Below are 12,885 nucleotides of genomic sequence, written 5' to 3' on the forward strand. Positions count from 1 at the left end.
CCAAACTTCGGAAGAAGAATAGATTTTGTTTTATAAAGTCATGTGTCCTTTATATTGAAAACAGCTCGAAGAAATTCACATAGGAATTTCTCTAGGAGAAAAAAAAAGAAAAAATATTAAAGGTAGTCACTTCTGCTTACATTGTGTTAATCGTGTCCTGTCCCTTGACCTATAGGGTCTCCCTGGTGCCATTGGTGCTCCTGGCCCTGCTGGTGGTGCTGGTGATCGGGTAAGTTTACTCCTTGAATGAGCAGGTGTCTTGTTTTTTTATAGTTTACCCACATGTGAACATTTGAAATATGGAGTTCCACAAAAAACGATTCCATCTTTAAATCCAGTATGCATGAGTTTTGCCAGTTTTTCAGATTTGGGGTGCATGTGTTATTTGGACTGTAGAACTATTCAGTGAAGTTTTCCACAGCATCTTCTCAAACCTTTTCCGTTCTGGGAGTAGTGCCCATCTACATCATAGTGGGTTGCATGGGAAGAAGGTTCTGATTTAGGCTTTGTCTGAACTCTTCCCAGTTGAGACTAATCTCCACAATCCTCTTCACACTGTGAGAAGAGGTTTAGATATGGTGGCAAACACATTAGCTCAGAATGATTCTTTATGCTGTCTAAGTATTGTTAGAAATTAAATACCAGGTGGATCAAAACAGAAGCAATTCCAGTAATACCCTTTCCATTGGAGACAGGGGAAGACTCAATACATGCATCTATACCATAAGATCATCCCTATTCTGACTGCAGTAAGGCCTTCCTCTATATTGTCATCATGTTTTCTGCCATCTGTTTTAGGGAGAAGCAGGTCCTTCTGGTCCCGCTGGTCCTGCTGGTGCCCGTGGTATTCCTGTAAGTAGCAATTCCTACAACTATTCCTGTGTGAGACATGATATTCAGAAAAACGCCCTTTTAAAGCCCATTCCAACCATTGTTCTCTTTTGTCCTCTGTTTAGGGTGAACGTGGTGAGCCTGGTCCTGTAGGTCCTAGTGGATTTGCTGGACCTCCTGTGAGTATTGTTTGCACTTTTATTGATACCATGATTTTCCTGTATTTCTTTGGCATGCTTTTCAATCTCCTTGTTTTTCTGCACATAGGGTGCAGCTGGTCAGCCTGGTGCTAAAGGCGAGCGTGGGCCTAAAGGACCTAAGGGTGAAAGTGGCCCAACAGGCGCTATTGGCCCAATTGGTGCTTCTGGACCACCAGTAAGTTAAAACTGTGTCTTTATAAAATGCACCATTCTTAACTGCGCTATGCAAGCAATACACTAGTCTAAAGGCCTTGAATTTTGACAAGGTAATTAAAGAAACAAAACCTCAAATTAGGCTGTGAGGACAGTCACCATACTGATTTTCAGGCATTATATAAACTTTGTCAATCTATTTATGTGGGCTCAGATTGCGAGTCTAGAACCAAAATGAAGAGAAAAAAAGTTAATTTTCAACTTGCCCTGAAGATCAGCAAAATCAATCTATCCTGGAACATTCAGGGATGATTGTGGATAAGTTCTGAGCTGAGGGTGTTGGTACCTACTTCTCAGACATGATGTGCTGTCACAGTCTGACTTTCAGACCCAGTCATCCAGAAGTATATGTGCAAATTTGCCTGTTCATTTGCTCACATGTGGACTTTTCATATGCTATCACCTTTCTAGCCCAAATGTATGTGCTATTTCACCTGCGTGAAGCCATGTTTGGAGAACTGGTTGAAATGTTGCACAAAGTTGGGCCCTGGTATTTAAAATAAAGTGTTGCAAGACAACATGGCTTGGAATTCTAACAATATGCTTCTAATAGAGAAATACCAGGTGCTTGCACTGTGTGGCTCTATTAGTCATACAGTGCGAACGGACAACTTGCTAGTCTTTGCCTTACTGTGTCTTTCACATTTTAACTTCCAGAGTTGCTTAGATTAACGTGACATTTGCAAGGCAAATTCATTTGAAACATAAATGCCTTATGCAACTTCTCAGTCCTTAGAATACTGACTTGAAACACTTATGAGAATTTACTACTCTAGTATCAGGATGGGAATTGCTGGTTTGGGCCCAGTCCTTCTCCTGTTAAAATAAAAAGCAAATTGCTCTTAACTTTCATGAGTGAGCCCTTATTCTGAATAGGGAACATTAACAGTCTTTGCTTGATTCTTCTGTCTTTTTCAATCCTTCATACATAGGGTCCTGCTGGTGCTGCTGGTCCTGCTGGCCCTCGTGGTGATGCTGGTCCTCCTGTAAGTCTTCAGGCTTTTAGTACTAACATTGTTGCCTTTCATGAAGTAATTGTTTCCATTAATCCAAATCTTCCTTTTCAATTTTTTTTTTAGGGCATGACTGGTTTCCCTGGTGCTGCTGGAAGAGTTGGTCCTCCTGGCCCTGCTGTAAGTAACTAGTGAAGAACTTCCAATGGTAGATAAATCAGAAGTTGCATTGATTAGGAATAATCCTAATTTTTGTTACATGGACACAAATTCTAGCTGCCCTGGAATCACTTCAGATCCTTAAGGAATGAATGAGATAAGAAAAGGTATCTTAACTGTTTAAATTCCCAAAGTAGGATTTATACATTCAGTTTGTTGGGGTTTTTATGATCCATCAAGCATCCCTCTGCATTTTGAGGTGCCTAAGAATTTGTGAAAATACGTGGTTTTTTTGGTTTTGTCCACCATGCATAACTGCATAGCCATTGATTTTAAGTGGAATAAGAAAGTCGTGTCCCATTTCAAGGTTAACATTATCTTCTGTCCACACAGTCTGAAGTATTTGCAGTTCCAGCCCCTGCCTCAAGTAGAGCAACCTCTCATTGTCTTTAAGAATGTGAATCCCTCCTTTATTTTTCAACCAAAAATTCTCACTTCAAATTGGCATTTGTAGCTTTCTTTTCAAAGGTGTTTCCAACCTTTACCAAAAGGCGCCTCTTTCCTTGGATACATTTAAATACATTGTAAATGCTAGTATCCAAAGCAAATAATCCTGTTGAATCAGAAGAGGTATTTTCTCATAGATTTTGTAGTTGCAAATAATGTCTCCAGAACCAAATCAATATTTTCCTGCCAAATTTTGCCACTTCCACTTGCACTGAGTAAAAATAAAAATAAATCTCTCAGTTCAATAATTCTACTGATACCAGCTGTCTCCTGCTAGCAAAAGCAGTAGAAGCTCCTGCTTCAGAAGAGCTGGTAACCTGTTTATTGTAGAGCACAATTTTTGTGGTAAAATGAAATTTCTCTGTTCTCCCCAGTTAATGGTTCTGTACTGTAATGACATCATATTCATACTCAATACTAGGGCATCACTGGTCCCCCTGGTCCTCCTGGCCCAGCTGGCAAAGATGGTCCTAGAGGTCTCCGTGGCGACGTTGGTCCAGTTGGCCGTACTGGTGAACAAGGTATTGCTGGTCCACCTGGTTTTGCTGGTGAGAAGGGTCCATCTGGAGAAGCTGGTGCTGCTGTAAGTTATTGACTATCACATCTTGTTAAAAGTGTTATTCTTCATGTAAATGTTATGGCTTCTAAGATAGTTCTGGTATTTTTGAAGGGCTTTTATATCTTATTCACAAACTTAGCAAACCTTTAAGTAGAAGCTCCACTGAGACTCAAGAAATTTATAGACATGTTTGACAAACTGCCTTGAAAAGTGAACGCGATCTCTGAGTCAGATTTTTCACTTTTTTTCCTTGTGGTGAGTTGATCTTTTTCTGCAAGTAGCCCACATGAAAGCAACAAGGCTAACTGCAGAAGAAATTGTTACTTAGTCTGAGAAAGGGTAGCAGAGTCTCCTTCTCTGAAACTGAGCATCCTGGATGGAAGAGGGAGGAACATAGAATGGTTTGGGTTGGAAGGGACCTTAAAGATCATCTAATTCCAACATGTGAACATCCATTTAAACAATCTCAATTCATTTCTGTATCAGAAACTTTAATTTGTGGGGATCACAAAGTTAAAGTAGTCTGATCACAGGGTGACAGAGTTGTGCAAATAAATTAATTTTGAGTATCTTTAAGCTTGTACATTAGAATTATTGGCTTTTTTAAAGTCAGACGCTTTCCTGTCTTACAGAATTATGCACTCATTCGAGTTACCACTCTGTTTCCCAATAAAAATTTGTAGAAATTTCTTCTGTGAAGAAGTTGTAACTAAGAATAAAATCTGCAGTGTCATTATCAGATATGCATGTTACAATTTTTTAAGTGACAATTGAAAATTTGGCCTTTAATTTCCAATATAAACCCACAGAGTTTTTAATTTTTATGTTCTAATTTAATTTCAACTGTGAAAAAAATAATTGAACTAGTAGGTTTAACAGTAAATTAGGATAATAACTCAGAGTAATCTGTCAGGATGATTACCAAGTCTAGTACCACATATGCTCAAATTTCAAGGAAATGTAGAAGTCACTTAACCTCTTCAAATGGTCAGTATCAAGCTCTAAGGGTTGTTTGGAGACTTGAGATGCCACATAGAGACCATCAAGACTGCCTCAGGATCAGTCTCAGATGATCAGTGTCTTCGCTATGGAATTCGCTCACAAAGATATCTTTTCTGTACTGAATACCCCAGTTTTAATGCATCACTCATTGTTATTGAATGGGAAGGGGAAAAACATCTATATTGTTGTTCAGAAACAGCATTTTCACTGGAAAATATGAGGAGAGTATGACCAGCATTAAGTTCTTACAGACTTTGAGCTTTGGAGTTTAAAGTCTTGTGACATGGTTATAACTTCTTCCATTCAGGAAATAGCACTGACGTACATTGAGATCCTTGGAAAGCAGTTGGTACTGTTGTAGAGCAAAACAAAAGTGGAAGGCCATTAAAAATTGATTGTTCTCTGTTAATATAAATAATATTGTTTTCATTTCACAGGGTCCTCCTGGTACCCCAGGTCCTCAGGGTATTCTTGGTGCCCCTGGTATCCTTGGTCTGCCTGGCTCTCGAGGAGAACGTGGTCTTCCAGGCGTCTCTGGAGCAACAGTGAGTATATGACTAATTAACTGCTTAACAGATAGGAGTAAAGAAAAAAGTTGAGGTCTCCTCTTAACAGAAACGAGGGAAGAGGAGATGCAGATTCTGCTTTTCCCATTGCTGCTGCAAACAGAGGATACAAATCTAACAGGCGTAGAGCAGTGGAATAAATTATTGTTGCTGCAGACAAACAGGACTTGTGTCTGCAGGGGTGTATATTTTTTAATAGCATCAGAGGTTTCTGCTAGTAGAGGTAGAAATTTTAGAATTAAGATAATATTTGGTATAGTTAGGTATGTTTCTTATATACTGAATCTATTTCACTCCCAGAATTGATTGCAGAGAAATGTCTCTCATAGATACGGGCCAAAAGTTCTGCAAGACTGGTTTGTGTTGTATTATAATGGCGCTTTTTGTTGCCATTTTTCTGTACTAGGGTGAACCTGGTCCCCTGGGTGTTGCTGGTCCTCCTGGTGCCCGTGGTCCCTCTGGTCCTGTGGGTTCTCCTGGTCCAAATGGTGCTCCTGGTGAAGCTGGCCGTGATGTAAGCTATGTCTTCTTTTCTCTTCAAGATTGCTTTTCTTTTACTCTGAGCCAAAGACAAACACACGGAAAAGATGGATGCAACTGGAGGTTGTTCTGCTAGCAGACTTGTACCTTCCAGTGCCTGCAGGGAAAATTACAGCAGGATTCTAATAGGCATGGATTCCCACCGTCAACTGGGAGGCAAATTCTTCAAGGAACAAGTTGTGTCTGAAGTATTTCCTGGAGTCACTATCAGAATCTTTTGACTTTTTACTTAATTGCCAAGAAAGATGGAATGGGAAAAAGATTACTTCAGCTGAGAAAAACAGCACAACCTAGAGGCTAAAGTTTTGGCTATAGAGAGAAGAATAGATCTGGAAAGCTTGTTATTAGCAAATTTTCTCAAGCATCAGATTAGGTGCAATATGCATATCTTTCAGGGAAGCATAAAAATTGCAGTCGCTTTTACTCGAGGGGTCTAGTGATTTGTGGTTTAAAGAAAAGATTTTTTTTAACCCAAGGCCTGCTCAGAAGGTGTATGAAGCACATTACACAAAATGTTGGAATTCAGTTATTGGACTTGTGCTGCACTCAACACTGTTTTGGAGCCCTAAGGAAAGGGGTACACTTTAACATTGAGGCTGAGATAAGTAATGTTTCCCAATTCTGTCACTTTAAAATGTGAAGTATCTTGGTAGGCTAAAAGCATGATAGACCAAACTCTGGCCTGTGTGACAGGTACTTCTGAATTGCAGAGATCAGTGCAGGCTAAGACACAGTGGAGGACCTGAGTCCTTTGTAGAAGAGGGAATGTGGGAACACTGGAGAGGAACAAATTGCTCCCTCTAATGCCCGGCCTTATAGGTGATTACTTGGAGAGTGGGGCCCTGCTCCCAGTTCTTCATAGAGCAGCAAATAAACTTATTTGTCCCATTTAACCATCCAAGTTTGTAGTTCACCTTGAAGAGTATCCATATGGTGGCTATGCATGACTTACAGTATAAGAACAGTTAAAGTACTAACACATCGTCTGGTCTCCTGTAAGGATGACTGCTTAAAACTTTCTGTGGACCTTATCAAGGAAACTTATTTGATAACCTGAAGCATTGTTAATACAGGACTCCTGTGAGTCCTGAGGCTCACAGGATTTCAAAAAAATCAGAGAATGCTAGTTTTATTTTATAAGAATTAAATAAACTTTGGGTTCCATGGAACATATCTGAAGGAAAAGTTGAAACAGTTGAAGTGAAATTAACATTCTAAAAGGAAGCCGTTTAAGGTTGTGAATTACCACAGCTATGTAATTTAGCTGTGACGAATGTTGAAGTCCTTTTCTCACCACCGGCATTTTTCTTCTAGAAAGCTGGTCTCAGTTTTACAAGAGTGCAAGCTAGATGACAACCACTATTGTCTTGCATTTACAGAAATACAGTAAAACCCAGTCATTTTCTTTTATACTGAACTTTTAAAACCTAAAATATTTGAAGGCCATCTTATTCTTCTGATAACGTTAATATATTTAAGAGATTTGAGATTGGCATCTATAAGGAAGAGTTCTTTGAGATTCGTTCTAACCATTTCAATGTCTTATTACTCTCAATAGGAGCAATTGAACTGACAAACAGTTCGGTGTGAGATGAAGGCTGATGAAATTTAATGCTTTTTCATGGTATTTTAACAGGGCAATCCTGGAAACGATGGTCCTCCAGGACGTGATGGTGCTCCAGGTTTCAAGGTAACTTGTTCTTTTCTTTTATTTCATAATCATGGAAGAACTATTCCAAGATACGTAAGTCAGCAGTAACACACTGTCTCTCCCTTTGCATTCGTTTGTTCCCAGGGTGAACGTGGTGCTCCTGGTAGCCCTGGTCCCAGTGGTGCTCTGGGTGCTCCTGGTCCTCATGGCCAAGTTGGTCCTTCTGGAAAGCCTGGAAACCGTGGTGATCCCGTAAGCTGATTTTTTTTTTTTTTTTTATTTTTATTAACACAGGGCTAACATTTGTCTGTCATGTGTGTACATTATACAGCAAACCCTTACAATGTATGGATTATTACTTTGCTTTCTGCCAAATACATTGAACATAGAACTTTTTATTAGCTATAATAGGCAGCAGTGACATGTGTTTTATGTTCCTGTTTCAGGGTCCTGCTGGTGCTGTTGGTCCTGCTGGTGCTTTTGGTCCAAGAGGTCTTGCTGTAAGTCTGATTTCTAAATACGTTACCACACGAAGGCAAGAAGAGAAAACATGCTTTATTAGTAAAGGACTTATGACTGTATTCAAGATATGGGCCCAAAAACTAATGCTTAAGGAACTCTAAATATAGATCTGGACTCTCAATCAGCATTCTCTCTTATGGGACCAATCCTGAAGCTTTTGGGATTGACCATCTTCCTGGGTATGCTAACAGAATATACAGAAATACACGCACACGCACACACACATATTTAAATCAGGGGCAGCCTATGGCATAATGTAGAATGCTGATGCTTAGTTCTTGATTTCACAGTAGTATATGCTTGAAGCCTTCTAATTTCTTCCTCTGATGCCTATATGCCTTCCTAGGGCCCACAAGGTCCACGTGGTGAGAAAGGTTTACCCGGTGATAAGGGTCCTAGAGGTCTGCCTGGCTTGAAGGGACACAATGGATTGCAGGGCCTTCCTGGTCTTGCTGTAAGTAAATGATTTTCAGTGTTTTGAATACAAAGAACAAAGAAATGAAATAAGGTCACCCTAATGTGGAATTACATATGCACAATGTAGCAGGTTGATAGCACTTACTCCAATCTGTATCATCTTTCAAAGGCTATAAGATTCTTCTCAATATTCTTCACTTAGAATGGCAAATTTTTATATTGCCTTTGATACTCTGCTTCATTCGACTAACACAGAATTCAAAAAGCTCTGTCTTAATATTATTTCTTATTTTGGCCAGAAATTGTAAAGCCTTTGCATCACAGAGAAGCAGAAGTAATTTGTAGATTTTCTTCCCTTTAATTTCTAGTATCCCCTTTAGGAATTGTCTTTTATTTTAAAGCCTTCTCAGACAATTTGAAGAAACAACATAGAGACTTTTATAGGTTATCCCCTTAAATACCTCTTTACCTTCTCTCTCCTCCTTCCTCAGACCAGGAATTTTACACCCACACTCCACTAATAAATGCCACTAGTCCTAGATTACCATTCTCTGAGCCCAGATCCACATGTTGATTATAACTCCCTCTTGAATCCTGCTAATACAAATGTGTGCCACTGCATTTTTTTTAATGACTATGCATTTATCTTTCCCAATAGGGCCAACATGGTGATCAAGGTCCTCCTGGTAACACTGGCCCTGCTGGCCCAAGGGTACGTGACTTTAAGACCATATTCAAGTTACCTTCCCATTCCTTTTGTCCAATATATATGTACGCTTCTATTTATATGAATATCTCTGTAGTGTTTTCTACTGTCGTTAAACTTTTTGAGTTTCCTTTTAGGGTCCACCTGGTCCTTCCGGTCCTCCTGGTAAAGACGGTCGCAATGGTCTTCCTGGACCTATTGGCCCTGCTGGTGTGCGTGGCTCTCATGGTAGCCAAGGCCCTGCTGTAAGTATAATTTATTTTTTGTTCATCTAACACATCTATGTCAGAGTTACAAGAAAATAACTTCAAAAGCCTAGCAGTTCAGGAAAAGATGTGATTTTTTTTTTTTAAAAAAAGGCTTTCAAATGTCTCTTGTTATCTAACGTTAAACATTTCCCAAACAGGCCTAAAACTGAAGTCCTTGCTCCTTCCTTGTGACCAGACAGCAAATACATAAAGAAGATGCAGTAGTCCTACACTATGCATCTTCTACTGCTTGAGCTCATAGTAGTCACCACAGGACAGATACATGTGTGCTGCCTCAAGATTAGAGCTGAGGGTACTAGGAATTAGGTAGGACTATGCATGTGTGGAAGCATGTAAGTTAGAGCATAATATGTCTAACAAACCTCTTTTCATCTTTTGCTTTTGAAAAACTTCAGGGTCCTCCTGGTCCTCCTGGTCCCCCCGGTCCCCCTGGTCCCAATGGTGGTGGGTACGAAGTTGGCTTTGATGCAGAATACTACCGGGCTGATCAACCTTCTCTCAGACCCAAGGATTATGAAGTTGATGCCACTCTAAAAACATTGAACAACCAAATTGAGACCCTGCTGACCCCAGAAGGCTCCAGAAAGAACCCAGCTCGCACCTGCCGTGACCTAAGACTTAGCCACCCAGAATGGACCAGCGGTATGTTAGTGCCAGATATTTGCCCTTTCTGGCTCAGGGACTACTTCCAGCTTATTAGCTTTCTTTGAATACGAACCTTGGCCACCCGGTGAGAATACTAAATAAGCAATGAAGTATTCTCTGCCCCCACTGAAAATAGATACAAGGACATTCCAAAAAGCTCTTTACAGCTATTGTTGAACTATTATAGCAATACATTTTCAAAATACAAACATTTTAACCCTAGCTTTCAAGTAGAGTGTTTTATAATTTAGCAATCTGAAATATGTATTTATCCCAGTTATCATCTTAACATTATACCTAGTTGTGATATTTGTGACCTCTCTCTGAGTTCCTAAATCAAACAAGTGAATATAAACTGAATGCAAATGTAAGGCTGAGTGAGCCATTGTCCACATTTCTTTCTTCAATGACAGGCTTCTACTGGATTGATCCTAACCAAGGCTGCACTGCAGATGCCATTAGAGCATACTGTGACTTTGCCACTGGTGAGAGTTGCATCCATGCCAACCCTGACAATATTCCCGCTAAGAACTGGTATGTCAGCAAGAATCCCAAGGACAAGAAGCACATATGGTATGGTGAAACTATCAATGGTGGCAGCCAGGTAAGTGATGTATGAGAGGATGATTGTTTCCTACAGTAGTGTCTGAAGAATTCCCACTTCACTGACTCTCAGTAAGCAAACACATAAATTAAACTCTTAGAGCAGAAAATTGGAAAAGGGAAATAATCTTTGATCTCAAGGGAACAGAGCTTCAATTCTGGTTTGGATCACAATTTGCTAGAAGGACTTCTCAGTATTGTTCTAACTTTTCTTGGTGTCTGCAAGTGATCAATTCAGCTTGACTAAGGGGAGCCTGTACTGGAGTATGGGACATTAGTATAAAGACAGTCCATAAACTGTCTGAAAAAGTAAGAAAAATATCTTTTCTTATTCTTTTAATTGAGATTTTTTATATATGACCTGTTTCTGGAAAGATATTACACATCATAGATCCTGAGTGTATGACACTGTTACTTTCCTAACTGTTGGTGTAAGTAAACACAAGAAATATGTCTACTTGCATGCTAGACACTGAACCAGCCAATTGCAAGACATCACTTTGGTACAGCTAAGGCAATCTAATTACATGATTCTTAAATTAAATTTAGTTGACCTAATGATGACATTGCAGTGCCTAAGATTTTTAATGTAGGAAGTTAAGATTCATCAAAATGGGTCCGAACAAGGTCCAGGGTGGTCTAGGGTCCTGTTTCTTACAGTAGCTAGAAGTAGATGCTGTAAAAGAATAGAAGAATGAGTTAAACATTTGATATCCATTGACTCTATTCTATTTAACAAAAAAAAAAATCAGGGTTTTCTTGGGACAGGTATTGTTTCTGTGTATCTATGGGAAAAACAGATTTCTCTTCCTTGACCTTGTTTGAATCCACATAAACTGTTAAGACCCTATCTTGGAACAGAGTTCTACAATTGAACTACATCCACTCATGTCTGGTTTTCAACCTACCTCCTACTAGTTTTATTGATGCTCTGTAGTTACAAAAGACAAGTCTTTGCAAACGTATGTGATTATTTTTTTAATGTTCCTAGAAAAAATACTATATGCTTCCATTACAAACATCCACCTTTCCCCAGTGATACAATTGACTGAGTTCCTTTATGTTTTTTCAGTTTGAATACAATGATGATGGAGTGACCTCAAAGGATATGGCCACTCAACTTGCCTTCTTGCGCCTGCTGGCCAACCATGCCTCCCAGAATATCACCTACCACTGCAAGAACAGCATTGCTTACATGGATGAGGAAACTGGCAACCTTAAAAAGGCTGTTATACTTCAGGGATCCAACGATGTCGAACTACGAGCCGAAGGCAACAGCAGATTCACTTTCAGTGTTCTTGAGGATGGCTGCTCTGTAAGTAGTGCAGAAACCATGGGCATCATGATTGCCTGTGCTTAAACACGTGGTTAGGATCAGAGTTCTGCTTTGATTAAGAATTAGATTATCAGTCAGAGAAGCAAAATTTTACATAGTGAAGATTAGTAGCCTACAAAACCAACTATGTCAGTTCTTTAACAAATTGGAAGGACTGGAGTACAAGCAAAGCCTACCTTGTACTGTGCAGTGTGGAGTGGGGAAAAAAAGCTTTTCAGAGCAACCAGACCCAAATTCCATGTAAGCTGAAGATGAGTGAGAAAATCGGGCAGGATCTTTAAGTCCTCAAAAACCCAGGCAGAGTCTCTGAGGATTTACCATCAGTGTGAATGATAGGGTAGTTTATGTAGACCATCACACAAATGATTTCAGAAGATTAAAGTAAATATTTTCCCTGTATCAGAGATGTAAGTAGCTGCATATGGGTATCTGATTTGCAAACAGTGACAGCAAAATTAGTATGAAATTCTTTCAGGAATTATCCAGTCAGGTGAAACAATTCTCAGTACTATGAACAATGCAATAACAAATGTAATGAATTTTCTCTTGCAGAGAAAGAACAATAAGTGGGGCAAAACAATCATCGAATACAGAACAAATAAGCCATCTCGCCTGCCCATCCTTGACATTGCACCTTTGGATATTGGCGGCGCTGACCAAGAATTTGGTGTGGAAATTGGCCCAGTCTGTTTCAAATGAATGAACTAAAATTAACTTAAATCCTCTCCCAAATTATTCTTTTGTCATTTCTTTTTGTAATGAAAGCTGACTCCTTCCATTTCTTCTGTTCATCTACTTGCTTAAACTCTGGGCAAAAGAGAAGGAGAAGAATCGATTGGAACATTGTGTGCAATGAAATTTAATACAGCCCCAAAAGGACTTGGAAGTTTTTCAAGAATTAACACCTTACTTTGGGAAATGTCAACCTTTGTAAAGAAAAAAAAAACAAAATAAAAAATCATGAAAGTTTGCACCACTTGTGGCCTTTGAATATCTTCCACCGAGGAAGTTTAAAACCATGGCTTCCAAGGTTTAAACTACCTCATACACTAAATCAAGTGTGATCCATGTCTTTTGTAGGTACTTCTCTGTATGATCTGAGGTACTTTCAGTTCCACTCAAAATACAGTGGTGCTAATTGCATTACTACGGGGTATCTTTCCAATACTTGAACTTTGATGGTGCTAGTAGCATTTAAAGTATCAC

At 39.4% G+C, this 12,885-nt stretch overlaps 1 protein-coding gene across 1 annotated transcript in view; it reads left to right on the forward strand.

The window, feature by feature from the left end:
• COL1A2 (collagen type I alpha 2 chain) overlaps nucleotides 1–12,650 on the forward strand; it is a 39,545-nt gene extending 26,895 nt beyond the window's left edge. Inside the window, exons 34-52 of the mRNA XM_069859647.1 lie at nucleotides 176–229; nucleotides 799–852; nucleotides 957–1,010; nucleotides 1,099–1,206; nucleotides 2,177–2,230; nucleotides 2,324–2,377; nucleotides 3,285–3,446; nucleotides 4,862–4,969; nucleotides 5,397–5,504; nucleotides 7,167–7,220; nucleotides 7,326–7,433; nucleotides 7,628–7,681; nucleotides 8,050–8,157; nucleotides 8,779–8,832; nucleotides 8,964–9,071; nucleotides 9,491–9,737; nucleotides 10,154–10,344; nucleotides 11,416–11,658; nucleotides 12,232–12,650. Of these exons, the coding sequence (XP_069715748.1) occupies nucleotides 176–229; nucleotides 799–852; nucleotides 957–1,010; nucleotides 1,099–1,206; nucleotides 2,177–2,230; nucleotides 2,324–2,377; nucleotides 3,285–3,446; nucleotides 4,862–4,969; nucleotides 5,397–5,504; nucleotides 7,167–7,220; nucleotides 7,326–7,433; nucleotides 7,628–7,681; nucleotides 8,050–8,157; nucleotides 8,779–8,832; nucleotides 8,964–9,071; nucleotides 9,491–9,737; nucleotides 10,154–10,344; nucleotides 11,416–11,658; nucleotides 12,232–12,378 (2,070 nt within the window). The 3' untranslated portion in view covers nucleotides 12,379–12,650. The remainder of the gene's footprint in view (nucleotides 1–175; nucleotides 230–798; nucleotides 853–956; nucleotides 1,011–1,098; nucleotides 1,207–2,176; nucleotides 2,231–2,323; nucleotides 2,378–3,284; nucleotides 3,447–4,861; nucleotides 4,970–5,396; nucleotides 5,505–7,166; nucleotides 7,221–7,325; nucleotides 7,434–7,627; nucleotides 7,682–8,049; nucleotides 8,158–8,778; nucleotides 8,833–8,963; nucleotides 9,072–9,490; nucleotides 9,738–10,153; nucleotides 10,345–11,415; nucleotides 11,659–12,231) is intronic.
• Nucleotides 12,651–12,885: the final 235 nt, after the last annotated feature.

This window comes from Phaenicophaeus curvirostris, chromosome 6 (genome assembly GCF_032191515.1).
Source record: "Phaenicophaeus curvirostris isolate KB17595 chromosome 6, BPBGC_Pcur_1.0, whole genome shotgun sequence".
Lineage (NCBI taxonomy): Eukaryota > Metazoa > Chordata > Aves > Cuculiformes > Cuculidae > Phaenicophaeus > Phaenicophaeus curvirostris.